The following is an 18,631-nucleotide window of genomic DNA, read 5'->3' as shown; positions in this document are numbered from 1 at the left end:
CCACGGTGACTCCAAGATCTCTGTCTTGAGCGGTAACGGCTAATTTAGACCCCATCAGTTTGTATGGACAGTTAATGATATATTGCAATGTGCATTACTTTGCACTTATCAGCCTAGAATTACATCTGCCATTATGTCACCCAGTTGTGTGAGATCGCTTTGTAACTCTTCGCAGTCTGATTTGGACTTAACTATCCTGAGTAATTTTGTATCATCTGCAAACTTTGCCACCTCTCTGTTTACCCCCTTTTCAAGTTCATTTATGAGTATGTTGAACAGCACTGGTCCCGGTACAGATCCCTGGGCCCCCGCAATATTTACCTCTCTCCATTGTGAAAACTGACCATTTATTCCTGCCCTTTGTTTCCTATCTTTTAACCAGTCACTGAGTCAGGAGAAGACCTTCCCTCTTATCCCATGACAGCTTCCTTTGCGGAAGAGCCTTTGGTGAGGGACCTTGTCAAAGGCTTTCTGAAAGTCCAAGTACACTATATCCCCTGGATCCCCCTTGTCCACATGCTTATTAACACCCTCGAAGAATTCTAATAGGTTGGTGGGTCTTAGTTACCTTTAGCAAATCTGGGCTTAAGTGACTTCAAGGTCACACACAGTGTGTGTGATTGATCTGGGTCTTCTAAATCCCAGATTAGCACCCTGCCCCATGGGCTATGACTGCCTGTGACAGCAACCTACCTACTCCCTTCGATTCACTCTGTCCTCTTGGGCAAATTGCTTTCCCACTCTGTGCCTCGGTTTCCCCAGCTGTAATAGGGAGCTCTTGCGTGAGCTGCTTTGAGAGCAAGGCGAGACGCTGGCTGCAGGGGGGTTTTACGGCTAAGGCACTTGCCTGGCGCGCAGGAGAGCAGGGTTCAAGGCCTGGTGCGGCCGTGGGCAAGTCATTTAATCTCTCTCTAAACCTCGCCGCCTCTGCCGGTGGGGTCGGCGCAGTAGCCGGCACGATGGGGCCACGATCCGAGTCGGGGCCTCTGGCTGCTACCGCAGGGCAAATAATACATCATAAGACAAGGGAAAAACTCCCCCACTTTCCTGCCCCAGCTACCTGGGGCCCGGTGAATGCAAACGGCACTTGCTTAGTTCTACACTGCATGGGAACGCGGGCCTGGGCCGCCACCTCTGTTTGTAAAAAGCCCCAAGCCCAGCGATGCTGCTAAGAATTATCCAGGCTCACACGTGCACGCCCCCCTCCGTGGCCCAAAGTTTTAGCTACAGAAGGCTGGGGGAGCCGGAGGGCTTGGAAGTGGGTTTAAATGTGCCACCTCTCTGCTGAAGAGAACGTAGGGTAATCAGACGTCCCGGTTTTAGAGGGACCGTCCCGATTTTTGGGTCTTTTTCTTATATAGGCTCCTATTACCCCCCCCCGACCCCCGTCCTGATTTTTCACACTTGCTGTCTGGTCACCCTAAGAGAACATGCCCTGAGCTACAAGCACGTTCACGTGCAGAGGAGAGGTCTCAGCCCACCGGGCTGTGCAAAGCCCAGGCCTGCAGCACCTAAGGGGAGAGAGCTTGAATAGAAAATGGAGACGAGCTGGAGTATTGCCAAGTGCTTCCAGAAAACTACACTTCCCAGCATGCCCCTGGAGCCTCTTCTGAGCATGTGCAATCATCCCTGGTGCTTGCTTGCATCTGATGCAGGGAGATGAGGACTGAGCAAAGCCTTTTCAGAAAGCCTGTGACATGGTCGCTCGCCAAAGGCTCTTCCGCAAAGGAAGCTGTCGTGGGATAAGAGGGAAGGTTCTCTCATGGGTCGGTAACTGGTTAAAAGATAGGAAACAAAGGGTAGGAATAAATGGTCAGTTTTCAGAATGGAGAGAGGTAAATAGTGGTGTCCCTCAGGGGTCTGTTCTGGGACCAGTCCCATTCCACATATTCATAAATGATCTGGAAAAAGGGGTAAACGGTGAGGTGGCAAAAATTGCAGATGATGCAAAACTACTCAAGAGAGTGAAGTCCCAGGCAGACTGGGAAAAGCTACAAAAGGATCTCTCAGAACCAGGTGACTGGGCAACAAAATGGCAGATGAAATTCAATGTTGATAAATGCAAAGTAATGCACATTGGAAAACATCATCCCAACTATACATATACAATGGTGGGGTCTAAATTAGCTGTTACCACTCAAGGAAGAGAACTTGGGAGTCATTGGGGGTAGTTCTCTGAAAACAGCCACTCAATGGGCAGCAGCAGTCCAAAAAGCAAACAGACTGTTGGGAATCATTAAGAAAAGGACAGATAATATCCCATTGCCTCTATATAAACCCAGGGTACATCCACATCTTGAATACTGCGTGCAGATGTGGTCGCCCCATCTCGAAAAAGATGTATTGGAATTGGAAAAGGTTCAGAAAAGGGCAACAAAAATGATGAGGGGTGTGGAACAGCTTCGTATGAGGAGAGATTTATAAGACTGGGGCTTTTCAGCTTGGAAAAGAGACGGCTAAGGGGGGATATGATAGAGGTCTATAAAATCGTGACTGGTGTGGAGAAAGTAAATCAGGAAGTGTTATTTACTCCTTCTTCCTAACACAAGAACTAGGGGTCACCTAATGAAATTAATCGGCAGCAGGTTTAAAACAAACAAAAGGAAGTATTTGCACAGTCAACCTGTGGAACTCTGCCAGAGGATGTTGTGAAGGCCGAGACAATAACAGGGTTAAAAAAAGAACTAGATAAGTTCCTGGAGGAAGGTCCATCAATGGCTACTAGCCAGGATGGGCAGGGATGGTGTCCCTAGCCTCTGTTTGCCAGAAGCTGGGAATGGGCAATAGGGGATGGATAATTTGATGATTACCTGTTCTGTTCATTCCCTCTGGGGCACCTGGCATTGGCCGCTGTCGGAAGACAGGTTACGGGCTAGATGGACCCTTGGTCTGAGCCAGTGTGGCCGTTCTTATGTTCTGACCCTGCACCCCTCCCTGATGAAGTCTCTGTTGAAAAGTGCCGCGGTCTGGCTGGCATGGCAGCTAAGCACCTGCAGGTCAGCGCGGCAATGCACCAGCTTCTGATGTGCTGAGCCGTGTGGACTTGATTCCTAAGGCTCGCAGAATGCAGCGTAGTCACATCCCCGTAGGAATGTAATGACCAAAATGGAAAGCGGCAGGAGTGTGGCTACTACAGTGCCAGGCAACCACGTGCTCCGGGGGACGTCTGCAGGTCCGCATGGAACAAAAACACCTGGGAATGTCGTATGATTCGAGCCCGCCCGCCAGAGACCCCAGGCAGAAGCAGGGCCCAGTTGTGCTGGACAGGCACATGCTAAAAGACAGTCAGTCCCTGCTCTAGAGCGCTCGATAGCTTTGGAAGATGTGGAATGGGTTTGATAGATTGGCCATGCATGGCTTATATAGAAACTACGTTTTGAAAGGTGTATGGGTCTGGGAAAAGCTGCTGATGTATAAAATGAACCAAACCTGCCCCGCAAGGGAGATTTCGGTTAGATGTTAGGAAGAACTTTCTCACTGTAAGGGGAGTTGAGCTCTGGAACAGACATCCAAGGGAGGTTGGGGGATCCCTTCACTGGAGGGTTTTCAGAACAGGCTGGACAAACCCATCAGGAATGGTCTAGGTTTATTTGGTCCGGGCCGGCCTCAGTGCAGGGGATGGACTTGATGACTTCTTGAGGTCCCTTCTAGCCTGACGTTTCTACAAAGTGATGATCTGCGCAAAGGGGACAAAACAGATCAGGTTGTGTCTAGTGAAAAGCTCGCTGGTGGGGCTGGTCAAATCGTCTCCATCACAAAACTGATGGAAAATTGGGGCGGGGGGGAGTGGGAAGGTTTGCTTTTTTGCAAAAAGTATCTGCTTCCCATGGACATTTTTGATTTTATGTCAAAAAGATGAACACTGGAAAACTTAAATATTTTGCTTTCCAGCCAACGTTTTTCAGTATTCAAAAAATACTTTTTTTTTTTTTTTTTTGCTGAAAAGTCTAAAATTCTGTTGGAAAATTGGCAATTGTTTTTGTCGCCCCATTTTTTACCCATCTACACTGTGATACATGTGTGTGGGCATCCCCTGAGGCCATCTGTTGTTGCCCATTCCTTAGTGGGGTACGGGTTGCTAGAGGCTGCCTGTCTGTCCCCCCAGCTCTCCGTCCGTGTGTCCGTTTCCCTAGCTCCCTATCTAGTGACTGTCTGAGCCCCATCTATCTACACAGCGCACATATGTGTAACATGCTTCTGACATGCAACATGTCCTTTCTGCCCTGGATGAGCGAGAACAGCCCCAGCTCCCAGAGGGCCAGAAAGCAGGGCACGAAACTAGGACTACCAATCCCACAAAACACTGCAATGCAGCAGAGAGGATGGTACTACCACACCCAGAATGCAAGGCGACAGGACAAAGACGGGGGGGGGGGGTTGCACTACCCAGAATGCAATGCAACAGGACAAGGTGGGAGGAGGAGCTGTAATACCCAGAATGCAATACAGCAGGACAGATTTGCGGGGGGAGGGAAAGGATGGTGCAATACCCAGAATGCCATGCAATAGGACAAGGGTAGGGGGGAGGAGCTGCAAAGCCCAGAATGCAATGCAACAGGACCGATGGGGGGGAGGAGAAGGCGCCCCAAAGCCCAGAATGCAATGCAACCGGACAGTGGCCGGAAGTTGGGAGTGCAACACCCAGAAATGCAGCAAGCCCCCGGGACTACAAATCCCAGAGTGCAATGCTGTAGAACTACTATGGCAGCAAATCCCAGGATGCATTGCGATTGGGCTCTCCCACGCAGGACTACCAGTCCCAGCGTGCAGTGCTCTTGGTCCTCTGAAGACGCATGTGCATGGTGCATTGCAACTGCAAACTGCTGCTGGAGGGGCCTGGGAGCAGCAGAATACCAAGGTGAGAAGGGGGGGGGCTGCATCCTGGTCCCCCCCCCAAGGGCTGGGTTGCTTGGCTTGCATGCAGGGTCCGTGGGGCAGGGGAGTAGGGGGTGATGCAGTGGGATGCTGGGGGGTAGGTGCTGCACTAAGCAGGGCTACTGTGAATGGGGACTAGGGTGACCAGACAGCAAGTGTGAAAAATTGGGACGGGGGTGGGGGGTAATAGGAGCCTATATAAGAAAAAGACCCTAAAATCGGGACATCTGGTCACCCTAATGGGGACCTGAGCAGGCTTGAAACCCGCTGGGTAAAGCTAGCTAGCTCCCTGCTGGTGTCCCGCTTAAAATCTTCTCCCCATGCGCTATTGCTGTGCATAGACCACCCAGGATTCCTGGGTTCCTTCCCTGGCTCTGGGAGGGGAGGGGCTTTGTGGGTTTGGGGATTGTGGGGAAGGGGATGAGACCAGGAGCTAGGACACCTGGGTTCTGTTTCCTAGCTCGGCCGCCTATTTGCTTTGTGACCTTAGGCCTGGCCTTGGCTGGATCTGCTGACCCGTGACCGCCCTCGCCGAGCGGGACCATGCGTCTGACCGCCTTGCTTGCCATGGCGGCTAAGATGAAGCTGCCCCCGGACTATCGCCACGGCGTCTACCGGCCCTGGACGGCCATGGCCAAGGCCCTCAACCCCCCCGGGCGGAGACGCAAGAAGGTGTTTGTGGAGCCCATCAGCAAGGAGGACTGGAAAGTGTTCCGTGGGGACACGGTGAGCTCCAGCCATAAGTAGTCCCCCTCTGGGATTGTCTAGCATGGGGCGTTGCTGAGTTTCTGTGCCCCGAGCCGGGGGGTCCCGTATGGAGTGCTAACGGGGACTTGTTGTGTTTCAGGTGGAGATATTAATCGGGAAGGATGCCGGGAAGCAAGGAATGGTGATCCAGGTCATCCGAGCTCGCAACTGGGTCTTTGTGCAAGGTTTGAATACGGTAAGGGAAGAACGGGGGGGAAGCCTCAATCTCCTGTGTGTTGGCCAGCTGGAATCAGAACTGCTCTGCTGTGTGTCATACATCCCATACCGCCAATGGGGATTCTCCTTTGGCTCAGGCAGCAGGGCTCTCAGCGCAGGAGGATCTGAGTTCTATCCCCGTGGCTGCTCGGGTAGTTCTGAGTCTCAGGGGCGCGGAGCCCAAGGAACCCTGAGAATGACTGTGCAGTGAGCCTGTTCCAAGCCCTGGGGCAAGTCACTCCCCTCTCTGTGCCTCAGTTTCCCCATCTGTAAGATAGGGCTAACCTACACTACGTGGGTGGGCTATGAGGTTTAATCAGCTTGTAATGTGCTGCAGAACGGTGGCAATAACCCCTCCCCTCCCACCCAACAGCCACTGGTACTGGTGACGTGTGAGAGTGTAAAAGGCCACAACTCAGTTCAGACACTGCCCTGGCCGGGATGGTCTCCTGGCCTGAGGGACCCTGGGGCGAGGCCAGTGGGTGAGGAAGGGGCGGCGGTTTGAAACCCAGCTCTCTGTTTCCAGCATTACCACTACATGGGGAAAACCGCCGATTACCCGGGGATGTACATCGCCAGCGAGGCACCCTTGCTGCTCCGACAGATTGCCCTGGTCGACCCTACGGACAGGTAATCCCGCCCCAGGCTCCGGCCCGTGGCTCGGCTGGGGGCACTGGCGTCCTTCCAGCTGCCTGTGGGAGGCTGGTGCTGTGTTAAACCCTCACCTAAGGCACTGCCCGCAGCCGTGAACCTACCGGATCTGTCTAGCTAAGCAGCGCAAGGCCTGGCCAGTACTTGGATGGGAGATGCTCAAAGTTAGAGTCCAAACTCTTTGGGGTAGGGCCTGTCTTTGTTCTGTGTCTGTACAGCACCTGGCACCGGGGGGTGGGGGTCAATGACTCGGGCTGCTAGGTGCTCCTGCGAGGCAAAGGGTAATAAGGGAAACCAAGAGTTGGGCCGGACGTGGCAAGGAATCAATAGGTAACGCAGAATTGACCCCAGTGTGGTGCAAGGGGGGGGCGCTGTGCCCCAGGGAGTGGGGGCTCAGTAGGGGGTGCTATGCCTCAGGGAGTGGGTGGCGGGGGCTCAGTAGAGGGCACTGTGCCCCAGGGAGTGGGGGCTCAGTAGGGGGCGCTGTGCCCCAGGGAGTCCATGCTGACCCCAATGCCCCAGCATGGTACTAGGGGACACTGTGCTGGAGGGAACAGTAGGGGGCGCTCCTTCCTCTGGGGGAGCGCTAACTGCAATGCCCTTGCAAGGTGCTAGGGGCCCCTGTGCTGCAGCAAGAGAGAGACTTCCAAAGACACCAATTAAAAACCTCCCCAAAGGCTTTTGGCCGGTCTGAGCAACCCTCTCGGGGGTCTCGTCTGATCCCCCCCACCCCCTGCCTTTCCCCCTAGGAAGCCCACCGAGGTGGAGTGGCGCTACACCGAAGAGGGTGAGCGAGTGAGGGTGTCTCTGCGAACCGGCAGGATCATCCCTGCACCCGTCCACCAGCGCCGGGACGGCATCATCCCAGAGCAGTGGAAAGGTGAGCGGGTTTGCTGGGGGCTTCTCCCACTTGGCCCCGGGCGAGCCGACGTTGCTTTCTGTTGGGAACTGCTGAAAGGTGCCTGAGCAACAGGGCTGAAATGGGATGGTGTCTGCGGCATGTGGCACACTTGGGGCCTGATTCTCAGTCGCTCCAGCCCTGTGGCTGACTCTGTCGCCTTTGTGCTCTGTGTTCTAGAGCCGCGCAGACCTTGGTGTAAGTGAGAGCAGCCACGGAGCTGCTCTAATTTGCAATCTGCTTCCCGGGGCCAAGCGGCTTTCAAGTGGGCGCCGGTGACGTTTTCCTGCAGGCGCGGGGCTGAGAATCGGGCCGAGGGGTTTAAAGCATTCTGTGGAGCCTGCTTCGCAGCTGGGCCAGGGAGGGGATAGTGTTTCCTTGAGTTATTTGTACTGTCAGTCGCCCCACAGCCTGGAGCACTGACTGCATTTACAGCTACTGCCTTGGACTCACCCAGACTCGGGGAAGCCAGGAGTGGGTTTTGTCACACTTCTCTCGTTAGCCCTGTTTCCACTGACGTTTGTTTCCCATCTGGGAAGCGACGGTATAAACCCATGTTGCTTTTGAGTTTGTGCCTTGGCGATCCCAGGTCCCAAGAGATGGGCCTGATTCTCCCCTGCCCAGCATGTCGTGTCATCGCTGACACCAGCATGGACCCGATCGGAATGGCAGCAACCCCCCCGGATCTGCGCGTCAAGCAGAGTTTGCCCTGAGCATGATGTGGCCGGGTCCAATTCCCCTGTGACGTGAGCCGGACTAGAATTCGGCTACCCCTGGAGTTGGGCTGGCCCTGCAGGGCTACATTCGAGCTCCCTCCCACACAGCTGGGCTGGGCTGGGCCTGTGGGAGCGAACCCCCTTCTTCCCCACAGCCGTCTCTGCTGTGCAGATCTGCGGCGGAAGGGGTGCTGTTCTCCGCAGCATCCTGGAGATGGTGCCGAGATCGAGGTTGTAACATACTCCCCTCTCCCCCTCCCCGGGCAGATGGGCCAAAGGACACCTCAGTGGATGATGCGCTGGACAGGACTTACCAGCCATCCCTGAAAATATTTGAAGAAGAAATCCTGGAGCTGCAGGGTATCGTGGAGACGCGCCGAGCCAGGAAGTCCTATTGGTATTAGCACCTCTGCAGCTGTCTCTGCCTGTGACCCCAGCGCTTACGCCATGTGGCTCGTGGTCGGCCCGCTCTCCTGGAGTCCCCAGTTGTCTTCGTATGTCTGGACGGCAAAGACCTGGCTGCCCAGCCCAAGGCTGCAGGCCCCTTGCAATCGGGGCCTGCCTCTCCCGCCGGCCAGCAATAAAGACATCCTGACCCCTTTTGTATGCCAGCCTCGGCCATCTTTCTTTCTGAGCCGCAGGGCACGCATCCCTCCTGTGGCAGCGAATGTGGCCTCTCACTGCCACCGCCTAGGCAGAGACCCGAGCGGAACTGGGTCTGGCTTATGAATCCTGTTGGTTACGGCAGAGCCCGAGTGGGGGCCCGCTGTGCGCGGTGCTGTACAAACCCAGTCCCTGCGCCGCAGAGCGGACAGTCTGACCAGCTGCGGGCTTGGGGAAAGGGGTACAGCACCCCTGAGGTGGCAGCCAGTGGCATGGTAGTTTTCTGGAGGTTTTTGGGTGGGTTTAGTTGGCAGGGGATGGGCTGAACGCAATGGGGGGAGGGGGGCATCTGAGAGAAGCAGGGTGGGAGGGGAAGGGGGCAGGTGTGGCATGGAGCTGAGTCGGAGAGACGGTGGGGGAGGGCTGGAGCAAATAGCCAAGCCTCACAGGCCAAGACAGTTGAATATCAATTCCCGCCCCCCCCCCCCCCAGGTTAAACAGTGGGGAGGGCAGGGTAGCCCCAGTTGGCCCCCACCTTAGGCTGTAACTGTTTGGCTAGGCCTCTGGGTACAGAGGAAGGAAGCCTGGTGTGTGGGGGGGCCAGTTTGGGATTAAATCCCAGCTCTGCTACAGGCTGCACGGGTAACCTTAGGACAGTCACTTAACCCCTGTTCCATTCTGTAGGGAGTGGGATAAGTACCTGAGGGGTGAGCACCTCACAAGCTGGGATGTGAGGGGATCCATACCCCACCCCCATTAGGATTAACACTGCTTGTTACGGCAGCGCCCACCCTCGCCCATCGTGTTCTGCACAGACCCCTGGGAGAGTCGGTGCCTGTCCCCATGTAGACAAGGCAGGGAGCAGTGACAGACAATGCAAACCTGGTGGTACGTCCCACTGCTCTTTTGGGGGGTGTTTATTTTGGGTGAGAGGATCAGCTGAAGGGGGGGTGGGGAGAGATGCAAGGCCAGGAAGGTCGGGCAGGTGGAGGTGCAGGGACCGGGCAACCAGCCAGTCATCACCTGGAGCTGCTGCCTGTTGTCCCTAACTGGGCCCTGCTGGGCTTTCTCTGGTGCCTGGGGCTGGCTCCTCCTTGGACTCTTCCAGCCCAAGGAAACGGTGGGTGGGGGGAAGAAACCTCCCTGCCCCTGAGTGGGGCTGAAGGGGGAAGGATTGGTCCTGGATGGGCCATATCATCTCGCTCCCCATGCGCAACTGCGGCAGAACTTTGAGGCTGCTCTAGCCTGCCACAGGCAGCCCCGAACTCCCCCAGTGCCTCCTCTTACAACGAGCGCCTCCTTCTTTCCCGTACGCTGTTCAACAGCTGCCACGTTCCTCCCCAGAGGCTGCTGCAGCAGGCGATTCCCATGCATCAATGGAAGCCGGTATGAGTCAGTCTTCCCCTGCCAGCGTGGATAACGCAGAGCCCAGCCCAGCCTTGGCCGCCACCAGCACTAGGTTCCGGGGCGAGAAGCTGGGGTTAAACAGGGGAATCAACTGGCACTGGAAGCCTGCAGGGGAAGAGTGGGAGGGATACCGAGTAGTTCACAGGTGGGGTTTGTAGTGAGTTCTTACAGGTCAGGCGGCTTGTTCGAAAGGATCATTTCCCACCCCCCCAGTCCCCAGATGCACACGCTAGCCTGGCGAGTAGGTGGCGATAGAGACAGGAACACGCGTGCTCGCTCGCTGGGTGAACGGGAGGCCGGACCTGCTCTCTAGCCCGGCAGGTGGGAGCCATACAGAGGGGGACACGGGCTCGCTAGCCTGGGGAGTTACTGTTACGGAGGCCAGGGCTCTCTCAGCTACGGGCGAGGCGAGGGGCGGTGGAGGGGAAAACACTTGGCCGCTGCAGCCAGCATCCCAAGGATGAACATGCTCATCTGTGCCAGGCAGAGGGTTTAAATCCCCCCACGCTGAAGATGGCTACAAGGAGCAGCTCTGGGGAAGGGCAAATGGTTCCCCCCCACCCTCCGCAATGTGAAGGAGCCGGGTGTCTCTGCCCTGGATCCCAGGCCTGGGTCGGTCCGAGGCACTCACCTTGCTCCTGCAAGTAGATCATCCTATCCAGCAGGATGAGGGTCTCCACCAGCGGCGCCAACAGCAGGGCCAGGCTGAAGAAGGCCACCACGTTCTGTTGCTGGGCCAGCATGGCGTCCACGCAGGCCCGATCCAGAGGGGCGGCGGGGTCCAGCCCCACCCGCTGCAAGCCCAGCCGGGCGTACCTGCCAAGGTGAAACAGCATGGCCCCGTCAGCTCTGCCGCCCGCCCCAGGGCAGCTCAGCTGGAGCTGACAGGACCCTGGCAGGGCCCCAGCCCCCCGGCCACTAGTTCTAGCCCCCAAGCCACATTCCCATCCCCAAGCAGGGAAGGGAACCCAGGACTTGTATACCGCTCATGTATATACAGCTTTGGGCATCAGTTGTCAGACATAGCATGGGGAGCAGACTGGGCATGTGCCCATTAACCCCTGAGTTACCCTCAGGTGAGCCAGTCAGATGAGGTGGATCAGTGATGTCACGTCCCTGTGCCTCAGTTTCCCCACCTGTGAGAAGTGGAGAGTCGTGCCCCTAAGTTGTTTAAATAGCAATCGATGGGAGTGGAGAGACGGGTGCTAGGAACAAGGAGACAGTTGCCTCCGTCCCTTTCAATGAGGTTCTGTATCCAAACAGCCTCCGAGTTCTGGGGAATTTCCGAGCAGGATCAGCCCTCCCATCTCCAGTAAGGGGCCAGAACCGGAGCCCCGTCTAAACCTGTCGAGATGGGATGAGGCCCGTCTCTGCTGCGTGGCCGTTGGCTGGTTAGCTAGGCCAGACTTTGCTAAGACACGCCGCGCCGGCTGACTCACTCCTCGAAGGCTAGCTGGTGGGCCTTGTTGACCGTCTGCACCCCGAGGCGTCTCTTCACGGGGTCAGCCGCCCGGATCAGCGTCTCCAGCGTTGCGCGGTAGCAGTGAGTCCGCAGGACGGGGCTCTCGCTCCTCAGCCGCAGCACGTAGTCCTCCACGGCGTGGCAGGCCACTTCCCGCGCCTTGTAGGACAGGGCGTGGCCCGGCAGGCCGGCCACCCAGGCGCTCAGGGGGTAGCCGTACTCAGGCCCGTCGGTGGAAGGAGGAGGCGGTGCAGCGAGGCCAGGAGGGGTCGGCTCCTCCTGGGTGGTGAGTTTCATGTAGCAGCAGGCCGCCGAGGTCATGGCCACCACGTGGGGGCAGCGGGTGAAGTGTCTGAGCAGGGCTACGCTGAGGTCTCCGCACGCATGGAGGCCGGTTAGCAGCAGCCTGCCCTCTGCCAGTGGCCCCAGGGGATTTACTGCCGTTGGGCGGCTCGGTCGATACAGAGGGTGAGGCCCGTTGGGAACGTAGCCACAGCCTCTGCTTCTGAAGGGATCTGGGGTTCCCCCCTGCTCCTCTCTTGCAGCAGCCATGCAGCTCCATCCTCCTGGCCCCTTCTCTCCAGCCTTGCCCGTCTCTGCCCCGTCTCTGCCACCCTCACAAGGAGCTGTGGGGGGAATGATCTTCCGTGGCCCTGGCGAGTTGTAGGTGGCACCGGCCTCCGGGGACGGGCCGCTTTCTGCCATGGGAGAATGAGCTGTGTCTATTCTTGGCTGTGGCGGGAGGAGGAATTCCCGCCATGGTGCTTGGGGGTCGACCCACCCCGCCACGTGGCTCGGCCCACGGAGGGAGATCTCCACCGGATTCTGCAGGAAGGGAGAAACAACGAATCACAGACAGCCACTCAGCGGTGGTTGTCTGAGCTCAACACTGCCACAGCTGATCAGACTAAGGCTCCGGCTAGGCTGGGGTTCTGCCTTCAAGAGAGGCCAATGCCGGCTGCCTGAGAGGCAGGTGCAAACTGCGCCGTCCCAGTGGGCCACCACGGAATAAAGGGAAGTTCCGTCGCCTCTGGCAGTAAAGGGTTAACTCCTAACAGATGGTTATAGTCTGAGCTCAGGTTACCCTGGCCGTCCTGATCGGGGAACAGCTCAGACCCAATAAACTGTTAACGAAAAGCCATCCAGCAGAACCAGGATGAAAACCCTGATCTCCGACACCCAGTCCCACGCCACAGCTACTAGACCAGGGGTGGGCAAACTTTTTGGCCCAAGGGCCACATTGGGGTTGCAAAACTGTATGGAGGGCTGGGTAGAGAAGGCTGTGCCTCCCCAAACAGCCTGGCCCCCACCCCCATCCGCCCCCTCCCACTTCCTGCTCCCTGACTGCTCCCCTCAGAACCCCTGACCCATCCAACCCCCCCTGCTCCTTGTCCCCTAACCGCCCCTCCCAGGACCCCCAGCCCCTAACCGCCCCCCAGGACCCTACCCCCATCCAGCCCCCCCTGCTCCCAGTCCCGACTGCCTTCCTGACTCCATCCACACCCCCGCCCTCTGACAGGCCCCCCGGGACCTCATGCCTATCCAACCCCCCTGTTCCCCATCCCCTAATCCCTATCCACACCCCCGCCCACTGACCTCCGCCCCTTATCCAACCCCCTGGCACCGGCCCCCTTACCATGCCGCTCAGAGCAGCATGTCTGGCAGCCGCACTGCCCAGCCAGAACCAGACCCGCTGCTGTGCTGCTCTGTGGAGCGTGTAACCCCGCCGCCCAGAGCGCTGCCCACACGGTGGCGTGGCTACGGGGCAAGGGGGACAGCAGGGCAGGGGCCAGGGGGTAGCCTCCCCCACTGGGAGCTCAGGGGCCAGGCAGGACGGTCCTGCAGGCCTCGTAGTTTGCCCACCTCTGTACTAGACCATGCTCCCTCCGTTGGAGCCTCGCTTCTTCCCTAGACAGTCTTCGGGGTAAAAATATTAACATCCTCTCCTTGAATGGGTCGCAGCCTGGATTTCCTCGGGGCGGGAAGCGTCAGGAGGATATCTCTCTCCAGCACCGGGTTCTCTGAGCACCTCACTATCAGAGATGGACCCCTTAGAGGTAGGTGGCTCAGTCCCATTTCACAGATGGGGAACTGAGGCACAGGGTCAATTAAGGGTCGCTCAAAGAGCCAGAAACACAACCCAAGTCTCTTGAGTCCTAAGCCAGTGCTCTACCCACTAGGCCGTCCTTTCAACCCCATAGGAATTTAGTCATTGCCTGGTGTGAAGAGCCCACTGATCCGCACAGGGCATTAGCCTTGGGCACCTCCTCTGCCCCCCACTGCACCGTCTACCTTGGCTCGTCGCGCTTGCTCCTTCTCCAGCGCCCACACCAGTTCTCGGTCAAACTTAGTCGCCATGTCAACCAGGCGTCCGTCTCCCTCAATCGCCGTGACGGACAAACCCAGACCAAAGGCCAGAAAGCGAGCGAGATGGCCCTTGAAGGGGAACACACGCCGACCGTCAACACGGCTGCCGCTTTGGGGGTTTCTGAAAGCTCCCTCCCCTCCCCCAGCACTGGAAGATTAGGGAGGGAGGGGGATGCATTTCCCCACACTGGGGCGAGTCATGATTTTTGAGTGCTTGGGTTGGGGGCCTGCGGCGGAGTGCTGAGAACCAGCAGATGACTCTGGTCACTTCCCCTCCCGCCCCACCAAAGGGCCTGATTGCAGGAGGGAGGGAATGGCTAATGTCCAGATCAGCCTGAGCTGGGGAGAGCTAAGGAGATAATTAGCCCATTAACTGCAAGAGTAAAAAAGGAGCCCAAGACGGAAGTGCAAAGGAGAGAGAGAAAGCAAGGCAGGCCAGCAAAGCCAGGGTCAAGGGGGATCTCTGGAGCACGCTCTCCTCGCTGGCCAAGGGATGATGATGGTATGTCACTGTAAACAGAATTGCTGCATGCAGGGGCGGCTCTAGTTTTTGTGCCGCCCCAAGCACGGCAGGCAGGCTGCCTTCGGCGGCTTGCCTGTGGGAGGTCCCCGGTCCCGTGGATTCGGCGTACCCACCGCCGAATTGCCGCCGAAGCCGCGGGACCGGCGGACCTCCCGCAGGCATGCCCCCGAAGGCTGCCTGACTGCCGCCCTCGCAGGGACCGGCAGGGCGCCCCCCGTGGCTTGCCGCCCCAGGCACGTGTTTGGAGCGCTGGTGCCTGGAGCCGCTGCTGGCTGCATGGGACTGTACACGGTGGTGGCTGAGATCACACAAATAAAAGACACAGTGGTGGTTACAAACCAGAGCTGCAGGGCCCTATCACAAAAGCACTGTGCGGGGAAAGCAGGATGTGCAACTGATTAGAAGCTGCATAGGGCACCGTAGACAGCTCCTAGGTGAGTTCGGTCTCCATAATCCATTCAGTCCTTGGCCTCTCCACTAAGGCTGCCAGCAAGGGAAGCAGCTGGCACTGATCATGCTGTTGAGTTTTGGGATACGGTCTCCTGGGAAGTGAGTTACTCCCCACTATGTCACAGGCGCCATCAGCTGGCAAGGTCTTAGGGTCACCCGCAGTCCAGGGCGGGACTCCAAATGGGTGACATAAAGGTGAAAGGAACCCTCTGAACCAGCCCGTCACCCCTCCTGTGCAGCAGGAGACAATGCACCTCACCCCTCCAGGGAAGGATCTGGGACACAAAGTATAATGCAAACCACGGAACTACAGGCTCCCAGCGACCTACCTGGCCAGAGCCAATATCTACCACCTGGTCACACCTGGTGATCTCGCTCAGTTTCTTCACCACCTGAGGAAAAGATAAAGGTGCAGACTCATCAAGGAACTTGGCAGCAGAAAGGCCCAAGCTGTCCAGCTTGGGTGCGGAGAGTTAGCCACCGAAATCCACGTTGCAACACCTAGGGAGCTGGCCTGCTTCTCAACGCAGCTTCTGCCGACTTCAGGGTACAACATCTTGACAGATCAGGCCTCTTTTATTGGGCTGCTCAGTCAAGGATGCAGCTAGGAGAACGTTGGCCAATGGCCTTCGCACTTTTCCTTATCGTGACCCTATGTTGCAACTGAAAAAACGGTGGGAACCCCCGATCAAGGGAGGACAGTGGTGACCGCCCTTGGACCCGCGTGTGACCCCCTTTCCCTCTGGAACTGCAACTCCCCGGCTGGAAACCCATGATCTTGGCCTTTGCCAGAGGAAGGCCTGGACTCAAGCGCTGGTCTTCCTCCTCCAAGAAATGCCATTCCTCAGAGCTGAGGAGAGTCACCTTCCAACTAATCTGATCGCTTCATCACCCTGCTACTAGGAATTATAGCATCTTCATGCTCCTGGGGATGTGAAGTGGGAAAGAAGGCTAGGATAGGAGAAAGCGAGACCCCAGAGATGGGGGTAGACCCAAGGGCTGCTGGATTGGAGTCACAGCTATAGTGATGTCATCATTCCTACTGGGGACAAGAAATGCTAGCCACAGACCTTCCCGAGCTGCCGGATTTCATGCTGCTTTTTCGGCTTGATGTGCTTCCGGAAAAGGGGGTTAAGCTTCGAGCTCTGACACCGGTTCTCCCTGAACTCCTCTGGCCTCCCGTTCGCCGACGTGCCGCCTCTGCCACGAGGCGTTCTGGAGAAAGCCAATGTGTGCGCTGTAGCTTTAAAGGCCAGCAAGGAAAGTGGCCACACCATGCTGTAACTGGCAGAACAAGGACCGCAGTTAGTGTATGGACAAGGAGTTCCCATTGCTGTCGCACCAAAGGGACTGAACAGACTACGGCTGTACAAATCACTTCACCCACTGGGGAAATGCGGCCACCTCTGGAATAGAATGCGGCAGCTGTTTAACAGCACAGAGGAACAGTATGTGAAAGTTCAGGATGGGTGGCAACGAAGCAAATCATATCCAAGTTGAACTGCATGGGGAATTTAAGGAGGCAGAATGCTGGATTTAGGCCACTGGGAATGCAACCCTGACTCTTGCAAATAAAAAAAATGCTGTGGTGTCTTTAAAGGCCACAAGTCTGGGCCTATCTGTATCTCTAAGCCTTTCCAAAGCACCTGTCAACATATCTAGCCGCTGAGTGGTCGGGGTTTCATATCCTCTCTGATAGGCATTTCCCCTATCACCACAGCACTCCCTAGCACCATGCGAGGGCTTTGGTCCAGGACTGACTCAGAGGGAAAAACATCCTCTGCTATAACTGACAATGCAGCCTGCAGACACAAGCCCTGCCTGCAGCCCTATGCCCCTTGCAAACCCCTGCAGCTAAAACAAGCCCACAGAGGACACTAGTAAAGCCCCTTTGACAGGAGCATGTTCTTACCAAACTTCCTCTGGTTTTCCTTTCTCGAGCAAGACGGCAGCGAGTTGCGGGGAGGGGAGATCGGTGAGCACTGCCTGCCAGGAATAAGGAAGCTTCCCCCAAAGATTATCGGTGAAAAACTCCTGCAGGGAAGAAAGGGCGATGGGGAAGGGGAAAGTTTAAGCACCAGCACTCATCATCCCAGCCCGCCCCCAGCACTCAAACCCCAACCGAGATAATGGCCCCATTGTGCTAGGCGCTGTTCATATACCTAGTGAGTGACAGTCCCTGCCCCAAACTGTTTACAATCTAAATAGACAAAACCGACAAAGAGTGGGAGTGGAAACTGAGGCACAGAGTAGGGCAGTGACTTGACCAAGGTCACACAGCAGGTTGATGGCAGAGGCAGGAATGAATCCCCAGTCTCCTAAATCCCAGGCCAGCACCCTTCATGCTAGACCCCGCCGCCTCTCAGCAAAGCCCAATCGCGGTTTGAATAGGACTCACAATGATGTATGAGTCCACAATGGAGCCATAGAGAGAGAGGACATGGGTGATGTTCACTGCTAACTGCTTCTGCTCCTCCAAAGAGAGGGGCTGGCCGGAGAGCCCCGTCATGGCAGTGGCTGTGGGGTGAACCTGAGAGATGGGAAATGGTGCACGAAGAAAGAGTTAAAACCTCCTAGAAGGAAAAAGGGAGAGACTCACCGCGCAGGAAGGTCTGAATGAACGGGCTTGGCTCCTTTAATTACTCTTTGCAGCCAGGGGCTGCTTATGTAAAGGGTTTGGGGATGAGGGGCACTTCCTGGGGGAGAGGGAAGGCCAATTCAATGAGGCATTCACCCCCTGGCATCTCTGCCAGGCTTGGGAGTGGGTTGGTGATGTGGGTTCCTTTACACTAGCAAATGGGCTGAGGTCCAGCAAACTCATTTCCCGTATGATGCTGAACAGCCCTCCAAAGGTCTGGATCCACGCTGGCGCCTGCGAGGGGAAGGCCCCATATCCCATTGCCTCGTGCCACTGTTGCGCTGTGCCGTGTGGCAGCAGCCTGTGCCGTGCCGTGCCATCCTGGCATTGGCTGGGTGGGGCGCTGTGGCTGCACCGTCACACGGCGCATTGTGTCGTGCGACCGTGCGTCCCCAGGGGTTGCCAGGACGTTACAGTCACAAGACATTGTTGTGATGTCATGACACGGGGCATTAGCGTGGCATCACTCAGGGAGGGTGTTGCCGTGACATTGTGCTGTGACACCATGTCACTGTGACATCACCCTGACACGTTGCCATGACATTACAGTGCGACATCGCACTGTTGTGACGTGTCAGGGCCTGGGGTATCAGTGCGATATCGCTCAGTGAGGCGTTGCCATGACACTGGGCTGTGACATCATCAGGAGGCGTTGTCATGGCATTACACAGCATAACTGTGACGTCGTGCTGTGACGTCATGTCACTGTGATGTCAGCGCACGGCACGTCGCCATGACGTCACCCATAATGCAGTTCTGCCTGTGTCGCCGGCAGACGTCACCAGCCCCTGTCCCCGCCCGAGACTCCTGGCCCCGCCCCCTCCCGCAACTCCTTTGGCCCCATAGAGCTCACCCTCCGCAGGGCTAGCGTGCCCAACGGCACATCGCACCCCCTCACCGCCAGCTCTCTATGGTCTCCCTCGCTGCAGGGCCGCGCACGCGCAAGCGCCCTCCCAGCCCCGCGCGCCTCCAGAGGGGCACACGCATGCGCACAATCTGGCCTCTGTGCCTCAACAGCCGAGGCGCATGCGTAAACTGTCTGACGGCTGACCCCGCCCTCCCACCTCCGCCGCCGCGC

General features: G+C 57.1%; 2 protein-coding genes across 4 annotated transcripts; one reads left to right on the top strand and one right to left on the bottom strand.

The window, feature by feature from the left end:
- Window positions 1–4,703: 4,703 nt before the first annotated feature.
- Window positions 4,704–8,709, top strand: MRPL24 (mitochondrial ribosomal protein L24). 2 transcript variants are annotated; one of them, XM_034756831.1, is made up of 6 exons: window positions 4,704–4,858; window positions 5,366–5,601; window positions 5,723–5,818; window positions 6,365–6,468; window positions 7,239–7,369; window positions 8,371–8,709. In XM_034756831.1, exons 2-6 carry the CDS (start codon window positions 5,419–5,421, stop codon window positions 8,505–8,507), a joined length of 651 nt encoding a protein of 216 aa, XP_034612722.1. In that variant the 5' UTR covers window positions 4,704–4,858; window positions 5,366–5,418; the 3' UTR covers window positions 8,508–8,709. The 2 variants fall into 2 exon arrangements, with proteins under 2 accessions (XP_034612722.1, XP_034612723.1); XM_034756832.1 differs by lacking the exon at window positions 8,371–8,709 and adding an exon at window positions 7,977–8,349.
- An 880-nt stretch (window positions 8,710–9,589) lies between these two features.
- RRNAD1 (ribosomal RNA adenine dimethylase domain containing 1) lies at window positions 9,590–18,569 on the bottom strand. Of its 2 annotated transcripts, none has more exons than XM_034756852.1 (9): window positions 18,452–18,569; window positions 17,314–17,445; window positions 16,828–16,949; window positions 15,986–16,199; window positions 15,245–15,307; window positions 13,868–14,011; window positions 11,553–12,400; window positions 10,745–10,929; window positions 9,590–10,218 (listed from the first exon to the last, which is right to left on the bottom strand). In XM_034756852.1, exons 2-9 carry the CDS (start codon window positions 17,422–17,424, stop codon window positions 10,100–10,102), a joined length of 1,806 nt encoding a protein of 601 aa, XP_034612743.1. In that variant the 5' UTR covers window positions 17,425–17,445; window positions 18,452–18,569; the 3' UTR covers window positions 9,590–10,099. The 2 variants fall into 2 exon arrangements, with proteins under 2 accessions (XP_034612743.1, XP_034612742.1); XM_034756851.1 differs by having other exon boundaries at window positions 18,407–18,549.
- Window positions 18,570–18,631: the final 62 nt, after the last annotated feature.

This window comes from Trachemys scripta, chromosome 24 (genome assembly GCF_013100865.1).
Source record: "Trachemys scripta elegans isolate TJP31775 chromosome 24, CAS_Tse_1.0, whole genome shotgun sequence".
In the NCBI taxonomy this organism is placed as follows: Eukaryota; Metazoa; Chordata; order Testudines; family Emydidae; genus Trachemys; species Trachemys scripta.
Note: the sequence above shows the minus strand (reverse complement) of the source record. Positions and strands in the feature narration are given on the sequence as shown.

Coding starts and splice junctions, on each gene's coding strand:
- MRPL24 (XM_034756831.1), top strand. CDS start 5,419: ATGCGTCTGACCGCCTTGCTTGCCATGGCGGCTAAGATGAAGCTGCCC. Junction 5,602..5,722: donor AAGTGTTCCGTGGGGACACG/GTGAGCTCCAGC, acceptor GTTGTGTTTCAG/GTGGAGATATTAATCGGGAA. Junction 7,370..8,370: donor CATCCCAGAGCAGTGGAAAG/GTGAGCGGGTTT, acceptor CTCCCCGGGCAG/ATGGGCCAAAGGACACCTCA.
- RRNAD1 (XM_034756852.1), bottom strand. CDS start 17,424: ATGACGGGGCTCTCCGGCCAGCCCCTCTCTTTGGAGGAGCAGAAGCAG. Junction 15,308..15,985: donor AAATCCGGCAGCTCGGGAAG/GTCTGTGGCTAG, acceptor TCTTTTCCTCAG/GTGGTGAAGAAACTGAGCGA. Junction 10,930..11,552: donor CACCAGCTAGCCTTCGAGGA/GTGAGTCAGCCG, acceptor TCACCTTGGCAG/GTACGCCCGGCTGGGCTTGC.